The 19,286-nt window shown below is 42.1% G+C and overlaps 2 protein-coding genes across 2 annotated transcripts; both read left to right on the top strand.

The window, feature by feature from the left end:
• Nucleotides 1-1,143: 1,143 nt before the first annotated feature.
• Nucleotides 1,144-5,151, top strand: calm2a (calmodulin 2a (phosphorylase kinase, delta)). Its single transcript, XM_085368926.1, has 6 exons — nucleotides 1,144-1,240; nucleotides 2,095-2,125; nucleotides 3,135-3,278; nucleotides 3,382-3,488; nucleotides 3,571-3,706; nucleotides 3,872-5,151. Exons 1-6 carry the CDS (start codon nucleotides 1,238-1,240, stop codon nucleotides 3,898-3,900), a joined length of 450 nt encoding a protein of 149 aa, XP_085225052.1. The 5' UTR covers nucleotides 1,144-1,237; the 3' UTR covers nucleotides 3,901-5,151.
• A 2,613-nt stretch (nucleotides 5,152-7,764) lies between these two features.
• Nucleotides 7,765-14,482, top strand: stpg4 (sperm-tail PG-rich repeat containing 4). Its single transcript, XM_085368830.1, has 7 exons — nucleotides 7,765-7,794; nucleotides 7,938-7,994; nucleotides 8,368-8,622; nucleotides 10,302-10,366; nucleotides 10,648-10,693; nucleotides 13,048-13,152; nucleotides 14,423-14,482. Exons 1-7 carry the CDS (start codon nucleotides 7,765-7,767, stop codon nucleotides 14,480-14,482), a joined length of 618 nt encoding a protein of 205 aa, XP_085224956.1.
• Nucleotides 14,483-19,286: the final 4,804 nt, after the last annotated feature.

The raw sequence follows: 19,286 nt of genomic DNA, 5'->3' as shown, positions 1-19,286 counted from the left end.
ATAAATGTGACAAATTCTGCTTATGCTTATAGTGTGACATTCGTCTCTAATAATAAGAAGAACTGGGAGAAAGGCAGGGGGTTGAGGCTGTTTAGGCACATTGGAGATTCTAGTACATTCCAGAGTTGTTCTTCAAATCTTTCTCCTCACACATCTCTGTCCACCCTCCTCCACCTTCTTCCCCGCCGTCTCCCACGGGGCCAGGGTAGAGACAGGTGGTCACTGGGAGACAGGAGAGCAGTCAGGCATAAGCAATCAGGCTATCAGATACTCCAATCCACACCAGCAGCAGCACAATGAGACCCGAGCATCATCTGACAGCAACAGACCCACTTACATATTACACATCTAAATGTGCACAGTGCACACACTCGCACACATGCATGAGCTGTAACACCTAACTATTAGACCCAAACACTCCATCCCTGACGCTGCATCTAATTATGCATAAAATTCAAAGTGATGAACACTTGCACAGCAGAAAGGAGGAACGCAGGATCAGTCTGGGGTAACCTTGTAACAGCCATTTAAAACAGCATGGCTATCAGCACACTAATAAAATATAAGTAATGCAATCAGAAATGAGAAAACTGCAGTAATAGAATAAATAGAAGCACAAACTGGGTCAGTGCTAGCTCATTTACAAGTAATCATTTTTCTTACTGGTAGCTAATTACTTATCAGAATTGTGTTATTGTGCTTCTCTGAAGACGTTGCCCATATGTATACACACTATGCAACAAGCTTGTCTGCTGTGCCTGTGGCACTGACTGAGATGTCTATGGATAAGATGCAGCGGCAGCGCAGACCATGGGAGTGACGCATTGCAGGTACAAACAAACCAATCAGAAAGCGCGATTTCTTTCGGCTACAGCTTGTGCCCCATCACGTAGTAGCAGAAAGTATTAATCCGCCGTTATGTAGACCGCAGGGGATACGCGGTGTGATTATAAATATCAGAGCCGAAACCTTCACAGCATTCATAGATGAATGTTTAACTTGTTTCTTGTTCTTACTGTATAGATATCGATTACGATTTTTAAAATAATAATAATTAGGGACCTGTAGAAGAGGCGAGTTGGCGGATTGATATTAAAAAAGAGGAGGAGTTTCGAATAGCCGTTAAAGGCGAGTCCAGTTGCTTCTGTGTCAGTGTGTTCATAGAGAGTGTTGAAAGCTTATTCGGCTTAGGGTTATTACGAATTTGTCGTGAACCAGCCACTACATCTACATCGAAATGGTAAGGGAAATAAGACTGGCTTTCATTTGCGGGTTGGATCCGTTCGTAAACCTCTAACCCGTTATTTTTTTTTCCGGTCGGAATGAACGGAAATAAAACGTAACTCAAAAATGCCTGCTGTAACTACCGCATTGCTAGCCGAGTAAACGTCTTCTTTACAGTAGATAGGCAAAACTAACCCGTCCGAGGAAGCTTCTGTTTAGTCTGAATGAAAGTATAACGTCTGTTGAGCACCGTTTACGCATTTACACTTAAAATGGTGCGTCGAGTGTCCCAATAACGTTGCTTTTTATGGCAGTTCAGCTGCGTCCTAGCTAGTGTCCCGCCTAGTATCCTTTAACCGAGTAAGCTGTATTGTGACTATTTGCTAAACGCGGTATTACTTGCTGTATTAGTCACTCATTGTGCTGAACGTGTGTGGCGTTGTCTTGAGTTGATGAACCGGCATGTAATGGTAGCTAGCTAAGTGCGGCTCTGCCTAGCTAACGTTTACCGCCAAATTGTACAACATTAATTTTATACCGCAAATTTGGGGTCTTCGAAGATCGCTCTAATATTTCGCGCAATTGCCAATGGCGTGGCGATTTTTTTTTTTTCTTTCCTTCTGTAGGACAAAGTGTTGGCTTACAGTCAAGAAAATGCCTTTGTGCAAATTTACTGGTAGTACTAAATATTGCTGTTGTAATAACATAATTTTCGTCAGCTGTAGCAGCTGTGCCAAAACGCGGCTGTAGATTTGAGAGAATCCACGTAAACCAGCATGGGGGGGTTAAGTGTAACGCGAGGCGTGTGTATATTTTTTATTTTTCTTGTCTGGCATACTAAAAGCTGTTTTTTGTTCGTGTATATTGCAGGCTGATCAACTTACAGAAGAGCAGATTGCTGGTAAGACATGGCTGCATTGATCTTCTACTTTTCCTCATAACTGCAAGTGGCCTACCTTATGGATCTTTGCATCCCATTGCAGTGGATTTATACTTTTGCCTTTTAAGGCGTTCCACAGAGCAGCCTGCTGGTCATAAAACTGGAATGAAAGAAACCGCTGTTGCTTACTGGCACTGGAGCGCTTAAGGACTCCCTCATGGAAAACTTTGCATTTTCATGGTTGCCATGTAATAAATGATGTAATCTGAAAGAGCTGTGCGTTCTGGCGAGCTGTTGGTGCTCACCTTTATATGCTTGCGTATGGTGTGAGGTACTTGCTCATGAAATGGGAGTGCTACAAGAACATTTGTGGTAGTATACTGGGCTTGGTGCGCTGGTATGCTACAATAAGGTGTTATGTAAATAATGCAGGCCTGTAAAGTCTATAAAGATGATTCATACGATTTAGTGGCTTCCTTATACCTTCCCGCATGACCTGCGGCTTGTCCCACGGAAATCGGTCCCTGTTGATATTCCCGCTGTGCACAGCAGGCCCTCTCTGTCAGAACAAAAAAGGGGTGTTGCCCTATGTGTTTGACCCTGGAAATGGCAGGGCAGGTTCATAGTTTTCCTGACACTGACAAGCTGCTGCACGCCACTACACATTTCCCGTTGGCCTCATCACGCTTGATGAGTGTGTCATTGTTCGTCATCCCTCAGGGCTCCACCAAAGCTGCACGGGGCTGTCATTTGTCGTTGATGTAGCACAACTTTGCCCTCTGCTGCTCCGCCTCGCGGTCGGTGCTCTTGTTTAGCCAGAAACTTGTAGTTGGAACTCAAGAGGGTCTCATCAGTATCTCGGAGTTGATTTATATGGACATTTAATGATACAATTATGAGCTTGGTCTTAAAAGTGGGCTTTGACATGATGTTGTGGTGTCTTGCCAGTTGTTGCCAATTGCTTTACAGGTGTGGTTTTTGTTTTGTTTTTTCCCCTCACTAAAAAGCCAACTCTCTTTGTTGCAACTAGAATTCAAGGAGGCCTTCTCACTCTTTGACAAGGATGGAGATGGCACCATCACAACCAAAGAGCTGGGCACAGTCATGCGCTCTCTGGGCCAGAATCCCACAGAGGCAGAACTGCAGGACATGATCAATGAAGTGGATGCTGATGGTGAGAACTCGATCAAACCTCAAAGGCTTCCAGCAGTTTACAGTCACTGTGCTAGATGTCAGTAGCTCAAATGTGCTGCTTCTTAAAAACTTCTTTTCTTCAGGAAATGGAACGATAGACTTCCCAGAATTTCTTACCATGATGGCCAGGAAGATGAAGGACACAGACAGCGAGGAGGAGATCAGAGAAGCATTCCGTGTCTTTGACAAGGTAAATGCATCCAGCCGCTCTAGTGTACATATGCACTGTAGTTTGTAAGAAGGGGAGCTCACTGACTGACCTGATTTCTCAGGATGGGAATGGCTACATCAGTGCTGCTGAGCTGCGCCATGTGATGACAAACCTTGGTGAGAAGTTGACTGATGAAGAGGTGGATGAAATGATCAGAGAAGCAGACATTGATGGGGATGGACAGGTCAACTATGAAGGTTGGTATATAGTTCTCTATTAGTGGGGGGGGGTTGTTGTTTTTGTTTGTGTGTTTGTTTGTTTTTTTTTTTTTTTGTTTTTTGGAAAAATTTTGGGCTGACATTTTAAATGTAAAATTTTATAATTTTTTTTTTTTTTTTTTTTCCCCCTCTTCAACCCTGCAGAGTTCGTACAAATGATGACGGCGAAGTGAAGGCCTTGTACAGATTTCGTATATAAATAATTTGCCTTTTTTCTTTGTGTAATTTATCTGTAAAATCTTAATAGCCCCTATTCATCCCTGCCCCTTCTGCTGTCCAAAGGAACTGCATGTAAACTGCATAGGCTCTTGTCCCCATGTCCCTTTCTTTTGCTGTCATGGTGTTTTGGAGTGACAGAACGGTCATACAACCAGATGCCGTGGAGGCCCCTGGAAGCTGGAGAACTTGGAATTTTCCTGTTATGTGCTCGGGGCCCCCTCCACGCATGGTGACATTGGAAACCTGTCAGCTGGTTGTCACTTGGCAACACTGTTGGCATGGAAACGATGTAGAGAAGTTGAAACTCTGCATGGACTACGGACAAAGTATATATGGAAATCTCAGCATTGCACTACTGCAAAAAAATGACACGGGTGTATCTCCTAGGTACTCGTACAAACTCTTTTTGTATCTGCTGTTCTATATACCAGAAAAATGACAAATTTTACCATGCTTTTTAATGTTTTACTCACTACTTTTTTTTTTTTTCTTTTCTTTTCTTTTCTTTTTTTTTTTTTTTTTTTAAAATGACCACAGGTCAAATAATCCATTCCAAGTTGTATATTTTTTTTTTTTCCGATAAAATTTACAATCTACCCATATTTGAAAATTGTCTTGTTTTCGGTTATGGATTGTTGAGTTTGTATACCCTGTAATAATTCCCATTTTGTATTGAAGACAGGATGCTCCAGTTTTGATAGGTTTGGTTTTTTCTTTTTCTCTTCTTGTTGCTTGGAATACATGAGATGTTTACCAATCAAGTCCCCCTGTTAACCCCCCTCCCCACAGCACTGAGGAGCATCAGCCAATGCCTCTTAATGTTCAGAAAAGCTCACGTCAGATGTGCATTGTCATTAAAATAAAAGCACTGAGTGGGATCAAAGGCTTCTATTTTGAAGTACACACAATGGTACTCGAAATTAGATTAGCCTTGTACTGTCCAGCTCGCCCATCTGACTGCATAGGCCGTGTGTTAGAGCCAGCACAGCACCATGTAGGACCTGACTGCCTCATGTCTTGCGTGGCATTTGCCCCCAATCATAAGATGTGGGTGACTGAACATGTATCAGAAACCATGGTGTAAATAGGTGTACCTGTGTGGGACTCTTATTTTCTGTTTTATTTCTGATGAGTTTGTTACAGTAGCTTGCAGAGATACTAAGTTTGTTATTTTGATGAATGACAAAATAAAGCTCTATTGTGGACCTCTGTGCTGCCTCCCGTGTGAAATTTGTTTGCTGTGTTTTGCAGCCCATTTTGGGAGGGGGGGGGATGCAATCACCGCACTTTGAAGATGTGCATCTGGCTTTTGCAGCGTTGCAGTAAATGTGATGTTGCATACAGCTAAGTTTATTGTTGTTGAATCCACTGGTGGTAGGGATCAAGGAATCACCTTGTAATTTGCATTTCTAATACAAATATCTGCACAAATCAAAATATGCAAATACATTTTAAAACAGTGTGCATACCTTAATGAGCTGCTGCAACTGGGTGACTGAAAGGAAACATGTTCCAAACAGGAGCGCTGACAGGTTAAATGATAGGATGATCAGACGACCTATTCAAGTAGGGAATCCAAAGACTGACAGAAGATGCTGGGTGTTCTCAGCTGTCTAAAATTTGGATCAGGTCCCAATCTTTTATAATGAAGGTTATAAAAGTAACACACACAGGTAGATGGGAAAGTGTCAGGTCAGAAAACTAAGCTAAAAAACCCAAACGTACAATTTAATTTTTCATTACTAGGGATGATCTTGTTCTTGATTTTATTCCAACCATATCTATGACGAATCAAAATAATTTAACTGAGTTTGCTGGATGCATGTACCTGAAAGCCTGAATATTTAGTACAAGTATTTTTGTGTCATATGGTACTGAACAAATGTCTGGAACCGCTCCTTATATATTTGTATTTTACGTCCAATGATCCAGACTTGTACTTTTAATCTATGAAAAATGTCAAAGATATGTTTGACAGGCATAAAGTAGCTATTTTGCACCAACAAGCTGAAAACTTGTTGACAGTGTGAAGTGTGTCCTTGAAAAACTGAGAAACCTAGACAAGTCGGGGACGGAAGAAGTGGCAGCTTTCAAAATCAATAGCATGTGGAGAGGATCTGAAAGTCACTTCCTTAGGAAATAGAAACCCGGCAAAGACTTGACACAGACCTGAGACCTGTGTCTGGTGCTTTGGTTGATCCATCTATGTTTCACTGAGGCCTCATCAGAAATACCCTCAGTGGAGTGGGTGGCTGTCGGAAGATCATTCTCAAGGAAAGGTAACGGGGAAAAGGCTGCATCACCAAATTACACAATAACTAGACTGAAAATCAGAAGCAACAGGTCTCATGGAGTGATGAATCCAAATGTAGAATCTCTGGTTCAAATCATCATCAACATGTGTGGAAGATGTCAGGAGGAAGGTACAGCACTGAGTGTCTACAGTTAAACAACAAAGGTGGTCATATTGAATTTCAAGCTAATTAGAATTGTACAAAGTCTTTTTTTTTGCCTCATACATTGAATTTCTATTTAAATTTGCACCTATTTCTCATTTTCTCAGCAAAATATTAAGACTCGAGACTTTTGCACAGCACTGTACTGGTGATTTGTTCATTTGCTGTAAAAGTTGAATGAACATCCACCAAGTGTGGTGTTGTAGCTTTTATCATAATGCTGAACCGGATGAAATTTGTCTTATGTGTGAAGTTATGTGAAGGGTCTGACCTCCACCCCCCTCGTGTCATGTGCAGTGACACAAATGAGTGGGTTCTTGCTTTCACGCGGCACCAGCTGCAGTTCCAAGGCACAGAACGAAAAGGAACACCACGGCGATTTCAGGTGTGAATCGATCACACAAGAAACTCTGATCGTGTTAAAACCAATTATCACAAGACTTTTTTTTAAAAAAGAAAAAAAATTACCCTCACAGATGAAGTGTCATCGCAGCCTGCTTATAAAAAAAGTTGTTAATTACGCTGCACATGCGACACTAGGCTGAAGCTGTCTCCTGCATTCATGCCTTGTCCGAACTGGAGATGACTGTACATGAGGGAGTCAGGGTGAAGATGTGTGTATGTCTCCTAGTGCGCTGTGGTGTCACATGAGACTTCCTTGACAAGCAGCGGAAGCATGAATTCTTGGCTCCTTCCAGCCATGTGCTGCATGTAGCCTGGCAACCGGGCCGAGTGTAGCGCTTTCTGTTCCCAGAGTGAGATTTTCGCTTCAGCTGGCGGTCTTGAATTTTGCTGTACTGAAATAAAGAGGGAAGAAGAGTTCATCCTGGAGTACGATCTCAGGTGTGAGCGTTTGCACACACACACACACACACACACACACACACACACACACACACACACACACACACACACACACACAGTTTTCCTGCAGACAGTGATGAAGAAGAGATGCAGTCTTGCTTTGTTTTCTGTGTATTCTTATTAAATTGACAGTATTCCTCCATATATCACATGTTGAATACTGCCATCCCTATGATTATGGAAACTGGACAATGAAAGATGATGGATGGATAGATGGGATGCAGACAGTGACAACCACATAACCACCTGCAGCACCTACAGCAACTCGGTGCTGGCTCACCGATGTGTCTTACTCTCAGCCAAACTAGCCAATCTAAATTTAGCTCCCCTTGCGAGGCCAGCTTGTTGAAAAATTGATCGATAGTGGAGTTGCTGCTATAGTAACGATCCCTGTTTTAATGGTGGTCAGGTGTCACTGGATCTCCCACTAAGCAGATAGTGAACGACAGCGAGCGCGGCGCAGGACGATGAAACAAAGTCGCCTCTGAAGCCGGTGACATGTCCCGGAGTGGTCACAGGACAGATAAGGTGAGGCTTTATCTTTAAAACCCTCATAACTCTGTGTGGTTTCATGAGGACAAGGTGGGAGACGAATCAACACATCGTTGGCATAGCGATGTCATCATAGCAGAAGCAGTCTGGTGTGACCTGTGCCTCGTCCCTATCTGCAGGGTGATGACACGGTGGAGCTGTGTGGCCGGGGGAGCTGGTGGCTGGGAGCACTGAGAGTAGGTGTCGCACTGCTGTTTGGTTTCACGGACTCTCTGAAACCAAGTGTGTGCTTCAGCACAGCCCAAAACCCACATGCCACTTACATGCATGAGTAAAATGACACATCACAACGACAGGCAATAGAAAATAATGACATTAATATTAACCTTCAACTAATCAATGATTTCGATCATTCTGGTTGCTGGAAATTGAGTGAAATTGGCATCTTCAGTGGAATTCAACAGCTGTCTCTCATGAGGTCACCCATCCATGAACTTACTGCAGCATTGCTCTTGCATTGTTCCAAAATGTCAGACTTTGAACTGTTGTAAAATAGTTATGAAATTAAGAAACGTGGGTCAGAGATTCCCCATGCTCCCACTCTTCCAGGACACACCCATCCCGGGAACCTACCACGTCCGAGACTTCGTTGAGGAGGCTGACCTGAACCCTGTGAAAAAAACTTACGGCTTCAAAGGTGTGGGCAGAAAAACTCAGACCCTGGGTGTGCGTAAGGGGGATCTGCTGCTGCCTGGAGCGTATGAATATACAGACTCCACCCAGGAAGTCCTGATGCACCAGGCTTCCTACTCTTTCAAGAACTGCCCCCGACCCGACATTTTCACCCTTGGAATTAGAGACAAGGTAGCACTGAGACTCATTTACTGATCCTTTTTGAAAGTTTTCATAGTTTTTGCTTTCTAGTTTTGCTTTCACTTGAGACAGAAGCCATGTGTAACCAACCAGTTGCTGCTGAGTATGAAGCTTCTTTTCTTGAGTTAACAAAGGTTTACATTGTGGGTCAGGTACAGCCCAGTTCAATATTAGGTGGCTCCAGTAACTACCTACTAACCGGTAAAACAAGGTGCACCTCTAAATTGTTCCCCTTTCTTTTAGCGTGAAGAAGTTATACTTAACATTTAATCACTGAGATAGCTTAAATAACCCAGTATGATGTCAACAAATCAAGGTGGGGAGCTTCTTTACGACTATCAGTTTCTTAAAGGCATTAGTTTATACACAGCTTTCTAAAGGTCCTGCCACAGCATTTCAGTTTAGACTCTGAGACATTTTAACGCATCCTGTTGCGGATTTGCTGCTGTGTTTAGGATCATTGTCCTGTTGCATGACTCAGTTTGGGCCAATGTTGAGCTGTTGGACAGAGGGCCTCACATTTGACTGCAGAACACTCTACAGAGGAGTTCATGGCTGACTCAATGAGTACAAGGTTCCCAGGTCCCGTGGCTGCAAAACAAGCCCAAATAACCAGCCCTCCACCATTGTCCTTGACACTTGGTATCAGGTGTTTGTGCTGATATGTTCTGTGTGGATTTGCCAAACACAGCGCTGTCCACTACACTACAAAAACTCAAAATCTTACCAAATATATTTGTCTTATTTTCTAGTCAAAATTATCTCATTACACTTAAAAGAAGACACAATCAGCTACAGGGCAACATTTCAGTGAGTCGAAGGAACTTGTTTCAAACAGTGAATTTTGAAACTAGAGAAAAACTGGAGAAGTTTCACTGGTTTCATTGGCATTTTTTTTTTACTTAAAACAAGACATATTAGCTTGACAACCCTTTGTTTTTTGCAGTTTCTCTGTGCATTGTACGGTCTGACCCTGAATTTGCAGTTAACACACACATGAATGCTCCAGACGAGCAAACTAGAAATGCTTGCGTTTGCTAATGATCAATCAATCAAATGCATCTGATTAGACATTAGACCACATTACCAGCCCCATTAAATCCAATAGAAACAGCAAGGCTTTACTTAGCTTTCCATAGCACTGCATACAGTCCAGTGGAAACGTTTTCCTTCACATAGCTGAATTCACTTCGTGCCACACAGCACAAGAAAATATGATCAAACTAATCTGGCTCTTATGCAACTAAAAATAAATACAGCAAGTCAAGGTTATTGATGCGTGGAAGAGTAAATGGTTATTTGTTAAAACAATAAAAAAGAGAAAAATCTTTTATTTTACAGCCACATATACTAACAGTAAAGTTTAGCAGGTATAGATTTCAGGCCCTGGAGTCAAACCTGGGAACCTCCCCATAGAGACTGAAGTCATTATGAGCAGAAACTTTTGAATGATAGACTTCTGCTTTCACTAGCCTAGGGGTGTAATTTACTTCAGCAATATTTATTCACTGCTCCGTTGTGGAAGTCTGTTTGGATGTAACCAGCTATCATCCATACTTTACTTAAAGCACAATAGGTGCCCCCCTCAAAAAACAAAAACAAACTCAGGGTGATACTTTGGTGTATATATTAAAAAAAACATCTTTATCTTCTTATTCTCCTTCTGCCAGCACATAAACACTTCGCCATGTGACTACAATGTGACAGCGAGACCAGTGGAGAAGATTCCCTGCAAGTAAGCGCTCGACAAACAGCCACTCTTTAACTTTCAGATCACAGCGGCGCAGACAAGCCATGAATCATCCCTTGATCGCGAAATCCTTCCTCCTCATCCGGCTTTCTGGTTCCCTCTCTCACCTCCATGCAGCTCAAAGATGGAGGAGCAGTCACCAGGTTGCTCTCTCCTTTCCTCTGCCGTCGATCACAAACTTCCTTATCCATTTCTTCTCTCACTTTTTCTCCTTATTGTTATTTGCTCTTTTGCCCCCTTCCTTCTCTTATCTCCTGTTCTCGCAGGCATGTGATGTTTCGCTCGACTGTGCAGCGGATCAGCTTTCTGCCTGTAAGTAGGATCTGATCGCCAGGACCAATTATTAACACCATTCAGTCTTTCCATTGTCCACAAAAAGTTTCCTTACAATACACTTTCAATAGGTTTTGATTACAAGCTATGACCTAATGTGCACAAGGCAGTTATGACAACCGCAAGGGTTGAAGAAAACCGATCCCAGGGCGCTCTGACTGTATCGTTTTCCCCCATTTGAAGGCCTGTTATGGCACTGCTCTGGTTGACCAGTCAGCTTTGGTTCAAATTGCAGCGTCGGTGCTGGTAGCCGATGGATATTTGAGCTGCGCTGGCAGCTGCTGAGTGTTGACGGAGAAGGAAAGGCGCTAAGAAATCCCGAGGGTGTTATTACTACAGAGCTGGGAGCAGTTTTCTGCCATCGCTGGTGTCAAAGCAACTCAGAGACAAGATTTTTTTGTCAAAGGTTAAGCAGCTGCATGTGGGAAACATTAGAATATCAAAGCTGAGGAGTCTTAATGGTATGTGATGAAGAAGTCGGTGTGGCCCAGCGCGGGAATTTGAAATTTCTTTCCACTTGTAACTCAGAAAAACACGAATCTGACTTTCTTACATGGAGTATATTTATTTAATTTACTTATTTAGCTTGATTTGACTTAATTTCTCCTTTCTGGTGAAATTTTGCGTCTCAGATTTATATGTTGTTCTTTTGATTTAACTGCACTACCTGAGATTTAAGCCTTGAGATTTAAACTCACCTGAATTCATTTAAAAATTGCACATATTCTGATGTGGATGTTCTCTATTGTTATCTGTTAATGTGGCCTACTGTACAGCTGGCAGTGGCATTCATTTAGGACCCCCAGAGGAAGAAATCTCATGTCTTTTCTAATCGGCTGAACATATTTGAGATCTACCCAGTGGGTGGAGTTATTATTATTTTCCATTTGTACTTTTCCCATAAAGTAGTGATACCTTCAACTACACAACTGAAAACTGCAAAGTTCTATAAAACTTTCCTTAAGAAAATCTTTTAGAGATATTTCTTTCTTTTTTTGATTTCACCTAATCTTAGAAAGGTTAAAAACTTTAATGAATATCAAGGCACCGGTGGAAAAAGACGTCAAAGTTTAAAAGTTTCACAGACATTTGCAGAATATGCCAGGTACCTACGTCGCCCAGGAGAGCCTTTCTTACACACTGTACCGCAGCAGGAAAGTATGCCAAGTGCTTTGGCCCAAACACACATGCACAAGAGTTTCACAGCTGCCTGATGACTCCCATGAAATACACCTGCATTAGCACCTCTGTTAGCATGAGGCAGGCGTGCCGAGGTGCTGGCAGGCAGGGTACCGAGGATCAAGTGAGCTGGCAACTGGAATCAAATGGCATGTAATGGTAGTAGCCACTGCTGCAAGGAGAAGGGTAGAGGGGAAAAAAGCACTATCCTGTCTTCTTCTGTCAGAATCAAGGAGGGATGGAAAATAAAAGGCCCGTCCTGTGTTCAGGGACAGGACGACAGTCTTATGTCTGGGGAGGAGAGCGGAGGAGGGGTGATGCTATTTCTGCATGGCACGCCGCTGGTGATGACCAGTATGTGTGTTAGTGGGTAACGGGAAAGGAGAAGTGAAAGGCACAGAGAGGAAGAAGGACTGACCGAGTTCTGACAGAAACTAGCCTTGAATGTACCTGTGATGAAATGCGCTGATATTTATATAAGTGCTTGTCTTGTTGTAGCGACCACTCAAAGCTCTTTAGCCAAGACACGTGTGACTAATGCCATAAGTTCATACTGTGCTTTATTCCATACACTTTATCTCATATACACTCACCAGTTAACCTAACATGTCTTTAGAATGTGGGAAGAAGAGGAAACCCACACAAGTACAGGTAGGACATCCAAACGCCACGCAGAGAGGCTCCAGTCAGGGCTTGAACCAGTGACCGCGCTGCTAATCTGTGTACCACACATCTGCTGGCAAAGGTTAAAAAGTCAGGACTGAATTGATATATTGTATGTCTTAAATGTAAGACCTCGAAATAGAAGTGGTGTACATGGTTAGCACATCCTTCAGATCACTGAGTATCAGACTGGGACAACAACAGGTTTTCATGAGCAAACATCAAAGAGCCAAGGAATTAAAAATGATAGAGGACATGGTGTGCAATAGTAGTGCACCATGAACCTGTGAACTGTATATAAAAGATAGAAATGGCTGATATCAACCTTTAGTTGGTGAAGCTTCTTGTTCTGGAGCATTTTGGCCATCTTGGTGCTACATCTTCATCTTCTATTTAGTCTTCGACAATTTTGCTCTAAGCTTGGTGGGTAAGCACCCTGGAGGTTAATCACAGAGCTAGACACATCAATATTTTCTTGCTATTTCCTTCAGAAAGATGGCCCTGCTCCATGCCACTACAACCCACAGACCAAACCAGCTAAAGCCATCACTTCCTGTTTCAAATCCACGTTGCCGCGGCTACACGGTGTGCACTCAGTGAGTCTTATTTACATTTCTTGTGTTTTTCTACATGCCGTAATTACTAATTTAAGACTTCGTATTTTACATTAGCTGCATTAGAACATTTTTATGTTATTAGGTGCTTTTTCAATTTGTTTCAATGATGATCATATTTTTACATGCTTTTAATGGAAATTCATCTGATTTTAAAGGGATTAGTTATTAAACGGGATTTAGATAACTCCTGTAAATAAAATATAACATCACAAGATTATGTAACAGATAAAGAAATCAAACACACACCGAATTTATTTAATGGGGCACGGATAACACGGACTGGAGACAGATTAAAAGAGAAAGCAGATGCAAAGCAAAACAATGAGTCTAGCAGGCGCGGACGATTCTAATTTTGCATAAGACTGCAGGAGGAAAAGTCCTAAATGACTTCAATAGAGGGTTGAGGCACAGATGGCAGGATATTTAGTCAATAGTGATCAACTGGTTAGTGTTTCAGTAAGGAAAGTGCCTAAAATAACAGCTGCATTTAGGAAATATGGCCGACAATTTAATGCATTGCACAGTTTTGGCTCGCAGGTATTCTCATTATTTGAAACATTGACCATATTTATTTATTGCATATAAGTATGGACCATTGTAACAGTATGCATAGAGCAGAATATAGAATAAAAGAGCAACTATTTCTATCAGATTGTTTCAGCAGAGTAGATGTAGTCTATAAATTATTACAGATACATTAGGGTTCAACCTGTAGTAACATCCATACATTACGATTCTCACAGACATGCCTTTTGTATTGCGGATCAATACAAAGTTGTTCTAATTTATAATCTATATACTGTGAACATTTCCATTCCGATGGAGTGCTCTCTTTCAGGAAGACAATGCCTCCGTCCATGGGCCGTAGAGTCTCACTGAACGATCTTATAAGAAAGCTAATGGTGTGAATTGTATGATTAGGCTTTCAGCTGAACACTCATGGGTAATTTTTAGATGGATGTGATAGAAACCGCTCTGCACCAAACACCAACTGAGGGGATATCTTCTGAATGAATGGCGTTCCCTTCTTCCTGTAGTGTTTGGAGTACTTGGATATTAAATACTGAGATGTGTTGAAGCTTAGACCCCATATTGCTTACACTTTGTTTGTTTCTTTGGTTGCAGTCTCCTGTTTGTTAGCAATCAAAGGTTACAGCATTTAGAATTATTTGAATTCATACTAGAAAGCTACAAACTGACAATATATTATAAATTGAAAAGTAATTACAGTTACTTGTGTATTTCACAGAACACTCCAGGACCGGGGGCCTATGATCCTTTCAGGAAGTCGTTTGCACAAAGATGTTAAGGAGCCGTCTTAATTTTCCATGATACAAGCATCCCTGCATTTAGTCATTGTTTCAACTTACAGAGTGAAGTCACATAATCCAGTGTTTTAAATATAAGATAAAAGTAAAATCATGGCTGCATGAAAGAGGGGAAACCTTTGGTCTTTTATTACTTGGAGCAACGTTTATCTGCATGTCAGTGAGGGATTTTGTGGTCTGCCAACAACATAATCAGCTACATTCGTCGTGCTCAAATTGCTTTAGTGACGCCGGCCAGGGAAGCAGAATGATCTTATCTACAACAAAGGGTACTTCATTCCACTTAACTACATGTTCCCGGTATTGCGCCCTCCCTTCATCTCTCTTCCCTCTCTCGCTCCTCTTTCCCTCTCTGTTGGCAGTCAGGCTGCCTTTGCCTTCCTACTATCTCTGCCCTGCGATGCACTCAGGAGGAGGAATGCTGCTCAGCCATGCGTCACATGCACATAGCTTAGTGTGGCATGCTGCACCCTCAGATAACACATTCGGTATTAGAGGCCAAGGCAGTGGCACACAATAAAACAGCTATTCTTATCGCTACCTACTCCACATACTCGCTCTTTCTTTCAACGAAACAAATAAGCTTGGGACATGGAGAGCAGCGCAGATAGGAATCGCCTCTAAGTGAACATAATGCTGTTGTAGATTACCATGCAATAGGGGATAGGCACAGGTATAACAAACAAGCTGTTACTGTTAGGAATCTGGACACTGTTATTTACCCAGACAGGACTTTTGCTGAGCATGCATGCACTGCTTTATTGTAGAGTTGTTGAGGGAACTGAGGTGTACTCAGCTCTTCGTCCCAGCCAGACTCTGTTAATGAGATCCAGGGATTAAAGCCCACTTTATTAAGTATTTGAGTGTTGTGTTAAGTACAACCAGAGATGGGCAGTAACGCGTAATCTGATTACTTTTTTCAAGTAACGAGTAATGTAAGGGATTACTATTGCAAGAACGGTAATTAGATTACCGTTACTTTCCCGTAGGAACGCTGCGTTACTGCGTTACTAAAACCGTGATTTTTTTTGCGAGAATGTCTCATGACAGTGACGTAAGCGAGTGCGACGTTTGTGACAACAGCTGTGTGCAGATCAACAGTGGATCATATATCAAGTGTGGGAGAGAGTATGAGCGTGCAGCGTTTAAAGCGTGGAAGTACTGACCTTACTTTGAGTTTGATTCCATAAAAAGTGACAAAAACATTAGCGTCCGTTGTGCGTGGGAAGAAAACTTCTTTTACAGCGAAAAGGACCCCTAAACTTCCAAGCAAGCACCGAGTGCGCAACGACGTAATGGGAAATTCACAGAGAGACTCGCGGATTCTTCAACTGACCGCCGCGGCACACCTGCATCAGGGTAAACCTCTGCCTACCCTACTCCTGCTTTACAGGTGAAAATAGAGCAACAGGACCGCTGAGTCTTTGATTTTATTTATTTTCTGCTGTGTTTCACTTACATCTATTTGAAAGAGTGAGTGTAAACACAAAAAAAATATTTTATTTTATGTGCTGGAATGTGCAGAAAATAGGTTTAAACAAATTTCTTCCAGTCAGACAATGTTGCATATAATTAAATTTTTGCTTGATACATAAATTTAACGGATTTAAAGTTTTAAAAAGAGATGTTTCCATTTGATTACATTTTGACAGCTGGGATAGGCTCCAGCGCCCCCCGCGACCCTGAAAAGGATAAGCGGAAGCGAATGGATGGATGGATGGATGGATGGGGTTATGCAGAAAAAGTAGAATTGGGCTGAAAGATCTATTTCTTTATTACCTATTCAGTTTGTAAATCGTGTTTTTAAAAAGTAACCAAGTAACTAAGTAATTAATTACTTTTGAAAATAAGTAATCAGTAAAGTAACGGGATTACAGTAATTAGTTACTGATTATTTTTTTCAAGTAACTTGACCAACACTGAGTCCAACGCATACAGTAATATTGTAAGGACGAAGAACAGTTACAGTGGGGCAAAAAAGTATTTAGTCAGCCACCGATTGTGCAAGTTCCCCCACTTAAAATGATGACAGAGGTCAGTAATTTGTACCAGAGGTACACTTCAACTATGAGAGACAGAATGTGAAAAAAAAATCCATGAATTCACATGGTAGGATTTGTAAAGAATTTATTCGTAAATCAGGGTGGAAAATAAGTATTTGGTCACCTCAAACAAGGAAAATCTCTGGCTCTCACAGACCTGTAACGTCTTCTGTAAGAAGCTTTTCTGTCCCCCACTCGTTACCTGTATGAATGGCACCTGTTTGAACTCATCATCTGTATAAAAGACACCTGTCCACAGCCTCAAACAGTCAGACTCCAAACTCCGCCATGGCCAAGACCAAAGAGCTTTCGAAGGACACCAGGAAAAGTATTGTAGACCTGCACCAGACTGGGAAGAGTGAATCTACAATAGGCAAGCAGCTTGGTGTGAAAAAATCAACTGTGGGAGCAATCATCAGAAAATGGAAGACATACAAGACCACTGATAATCTCCCTCAATCTGGGGCTCCACGCAAGATCTCATCCCGTGGGGTCAAAATGATCATGAGAACGGTGAGCAAAGATCCCAGAACCACACGGGGGGACCTGGTGAATGACCTGCAGAGAGCTGGGACCAAAGTAACAAAGGTCACCATCAGTAACACACTACAACGGCAGGGAATCAAATCCCGCAGTGCCAGACGTGTTCCGCTGCTGAAGCCAGTGCATGTCCAGGCCCGTCTGAAGTTTGCCAGAGAGCACATGGATGACACAGCAGAGGATTGGGAGAATGTCATGTGGTCAGATGAAACCAAAGTAGAACTTTTTGGTATAAACTCAACTCGTCGTGTTTGGAGGAAGGAGAATACTGAGTTGCATCCCAAGAACACCATACCTACTGTGAAGCATGGGGGTGGAAACATCATGCTATGGGGCTGTTTTTCTGCCAAGGGGACAGGACGACTGATCCGTGTTAAGGACAGAATGAATGGGGCCATGTATCGTGAGATTTTGAGCCAAAACCTCCTTCCATCAGTGAGAACTTTGAAGATGAAACGAGGCTGGGTCTTCCAACATGACAATGATCCAAAACACACCGCCCGGGCAACAAAGGAGTGGCTCCGTAAGAAGCATTTGAAAGTCCTGGAGTGGCCTTGCCAGTCTCCAGACCTCAACCCCATAGAAAATCTGTGGCGGGAGTTGAAAGTCCGTGTTGCTCGGCGACAGCCCCAAAACATCACTGCTCTCGAGAAGATCTGCATGGAGGAATGGGCCAAAATACCAGCTACTGTGTGTGCAAACCTGGTAAAGACCTATAGTAAACGTTTGACCTCTGTTATTGCCAACAAAGGTTATGTTACAAAGTATTGAGTTGTATTTTTGTTATTGACCAAATACTTATTTTCCACCCTGATTTACGAATAAATTCTTTACAAATCCTACCATGTGGATTCATGGATTTTTTTTTTCACATTCTGTCTCTCACAGTTGAAGTGTACCTCTGGTGCAAATTACTGACCTCTGTCATCATTTTAAGTGGGGGAACTTGCACAATCGGTGGCTGACTAAATACTTTTTTGCCCCACTGTATGTTAAAGCTGATTCACAGAAAAGAAAATCGGCCAGAATCTGTAAATTTCCCATCAAGTGTTTGAGCACCAGTAGCTACCTCACTTTAAAAAAAGCATACCCTAATCTCTTTGCTAGTTGAACACTGAAGCTGCACTCACCTATACTCTTCATATTCATGGGGGATCAAATGGATTTTTGTAATCACGCAATCGCATCTTCCTTCATCTGTGTGAAATATTTTAGGGCTTTTCAGCCCTTTGCTTCGTTCTTATGTGTAGGCCCAAACAGCAGACTTACAAGCTATTTATCTGGCTGATGTATTCACAGGGAAACTTTCAGCAGGTAAAAAGAGACTACGGAGAGTCATTGGAGACCAACTATACCAGCGGTCTCCAACCCCCGGGCCACGGACTGGTACCAGTGCATGAACCGTTTGGTACCGGGCCACGAGAGTTGAGGCTCGGGTGTGAAATGTATGGTTTTCAGGGTTTTTATTGTTTTTTTAAAAATAGTTTTTATCATTAACTCGGTTTCCCTGTGTCTTTTCCCGTGTATTATGAACAAATCTTTTTTTTTTTTTTTGGGGGGGGGTACCGGTACTGTTTTTATTTTGTTGTATTTATCCACAACACCTTATAGGCCAGTCCAAAATATTATCGGACATAAACGAGTCCGTAGCGCAAAAAAGGTTGGGGACCGCTGGTCCAGACAACTAGAGTTTCATAGGTATCCCTGTTTTTACCAACTGGTCACGGCAGATGGCTGATGCTGCCTGAGCCTCGATCTGCTGGAGGTTTCTTCCTGTTAAAAGGAAGTTTTTCCTTCCCACTGTCACTAAGTGCTTGCTCATAAGTGGTCGTGTACTTGTTGGGATTTCCTCTCTAATATTGTAGAGTCTTTATTTTACAATACAGAGCTCATTCAGGGAATTTGCTCTTTGCAAATAAAACTGAATTGAATTGAACTTACAATTTCAATTTAGTACAGCTGATTGTATCTAAGCGTTGCATTTACAGCTTATTGTTTTACCGAACGACCGAATGATTCTAGAAAAACACCCATTTAAATGCATCTTTCACTGCTGTAATCCATGAAGTGGGACTAATTCACTAGGTCTGGTTCAGTATGTTAAAATGGAGGATTTCCACAGTGATTTTTCACATTATCATTCCAAGCAGACAATAAACATCTGCGAGGTAACAAAAAACACCACTGACAATTCAGCCAGCTG

This window comes from Diplotaxodon limnothrissa, linkage group LG13, assembly GCF_057381915.1.
Source record: "Diplotaxodon limnothrissa isolate DT_005_m linkage group LG13, D_limnothrissa_male_GT1.1, whole genome shotgun sequence".
NCBI lineage: Eukaryota > Metazoa > Chordata > Actinopteri > Cichliformes > Cichlidae > Diplotaxodon > Diplotaxodon limnothrissa.
This window is presented reverse-complemented; position numbering and strand designations above follow the sequence as displayed.

Bases quoted from the DNA above. Each gene is read 5' to 3' on its own strand.
- calm2a (XM_085368926.1), top strand. The intron at 2,126-3,134 runs GTAAGACATGGC...TGTTGCAACTAG, and splicing joins TACAGAAGAGCAGATTGCTG to AATTCAAGGAGGCCTTCTCA. The intron at 3,489-3,570 runs GTAAATGCATCC...CTGATTTCTCAG, and splicing joins CATTCCGTGTCTTTGACAAG to GATGGGAATGGCTACATCAG.
- stpg4 (XM_085368830.1), top strand. From the start codon at position 7,765: ATGTCCCGGAGTGGTCACAGGACAGATAAG. The intron at 10,694-13,047 runs GTAAGTAGGATC...TATTTCCTTCAG, and splicing joins AGCGGATCAGCTTTCTGCCT to AAAGATGGCCCTGCTCCATG. The intron at 13,153-14,422 runs GTGAGTCTTATT...TGTATTTCACAG, and splicing joins GGCTACACGGTGTGCACTCA to AACACTCCAGGACCGGGGGC.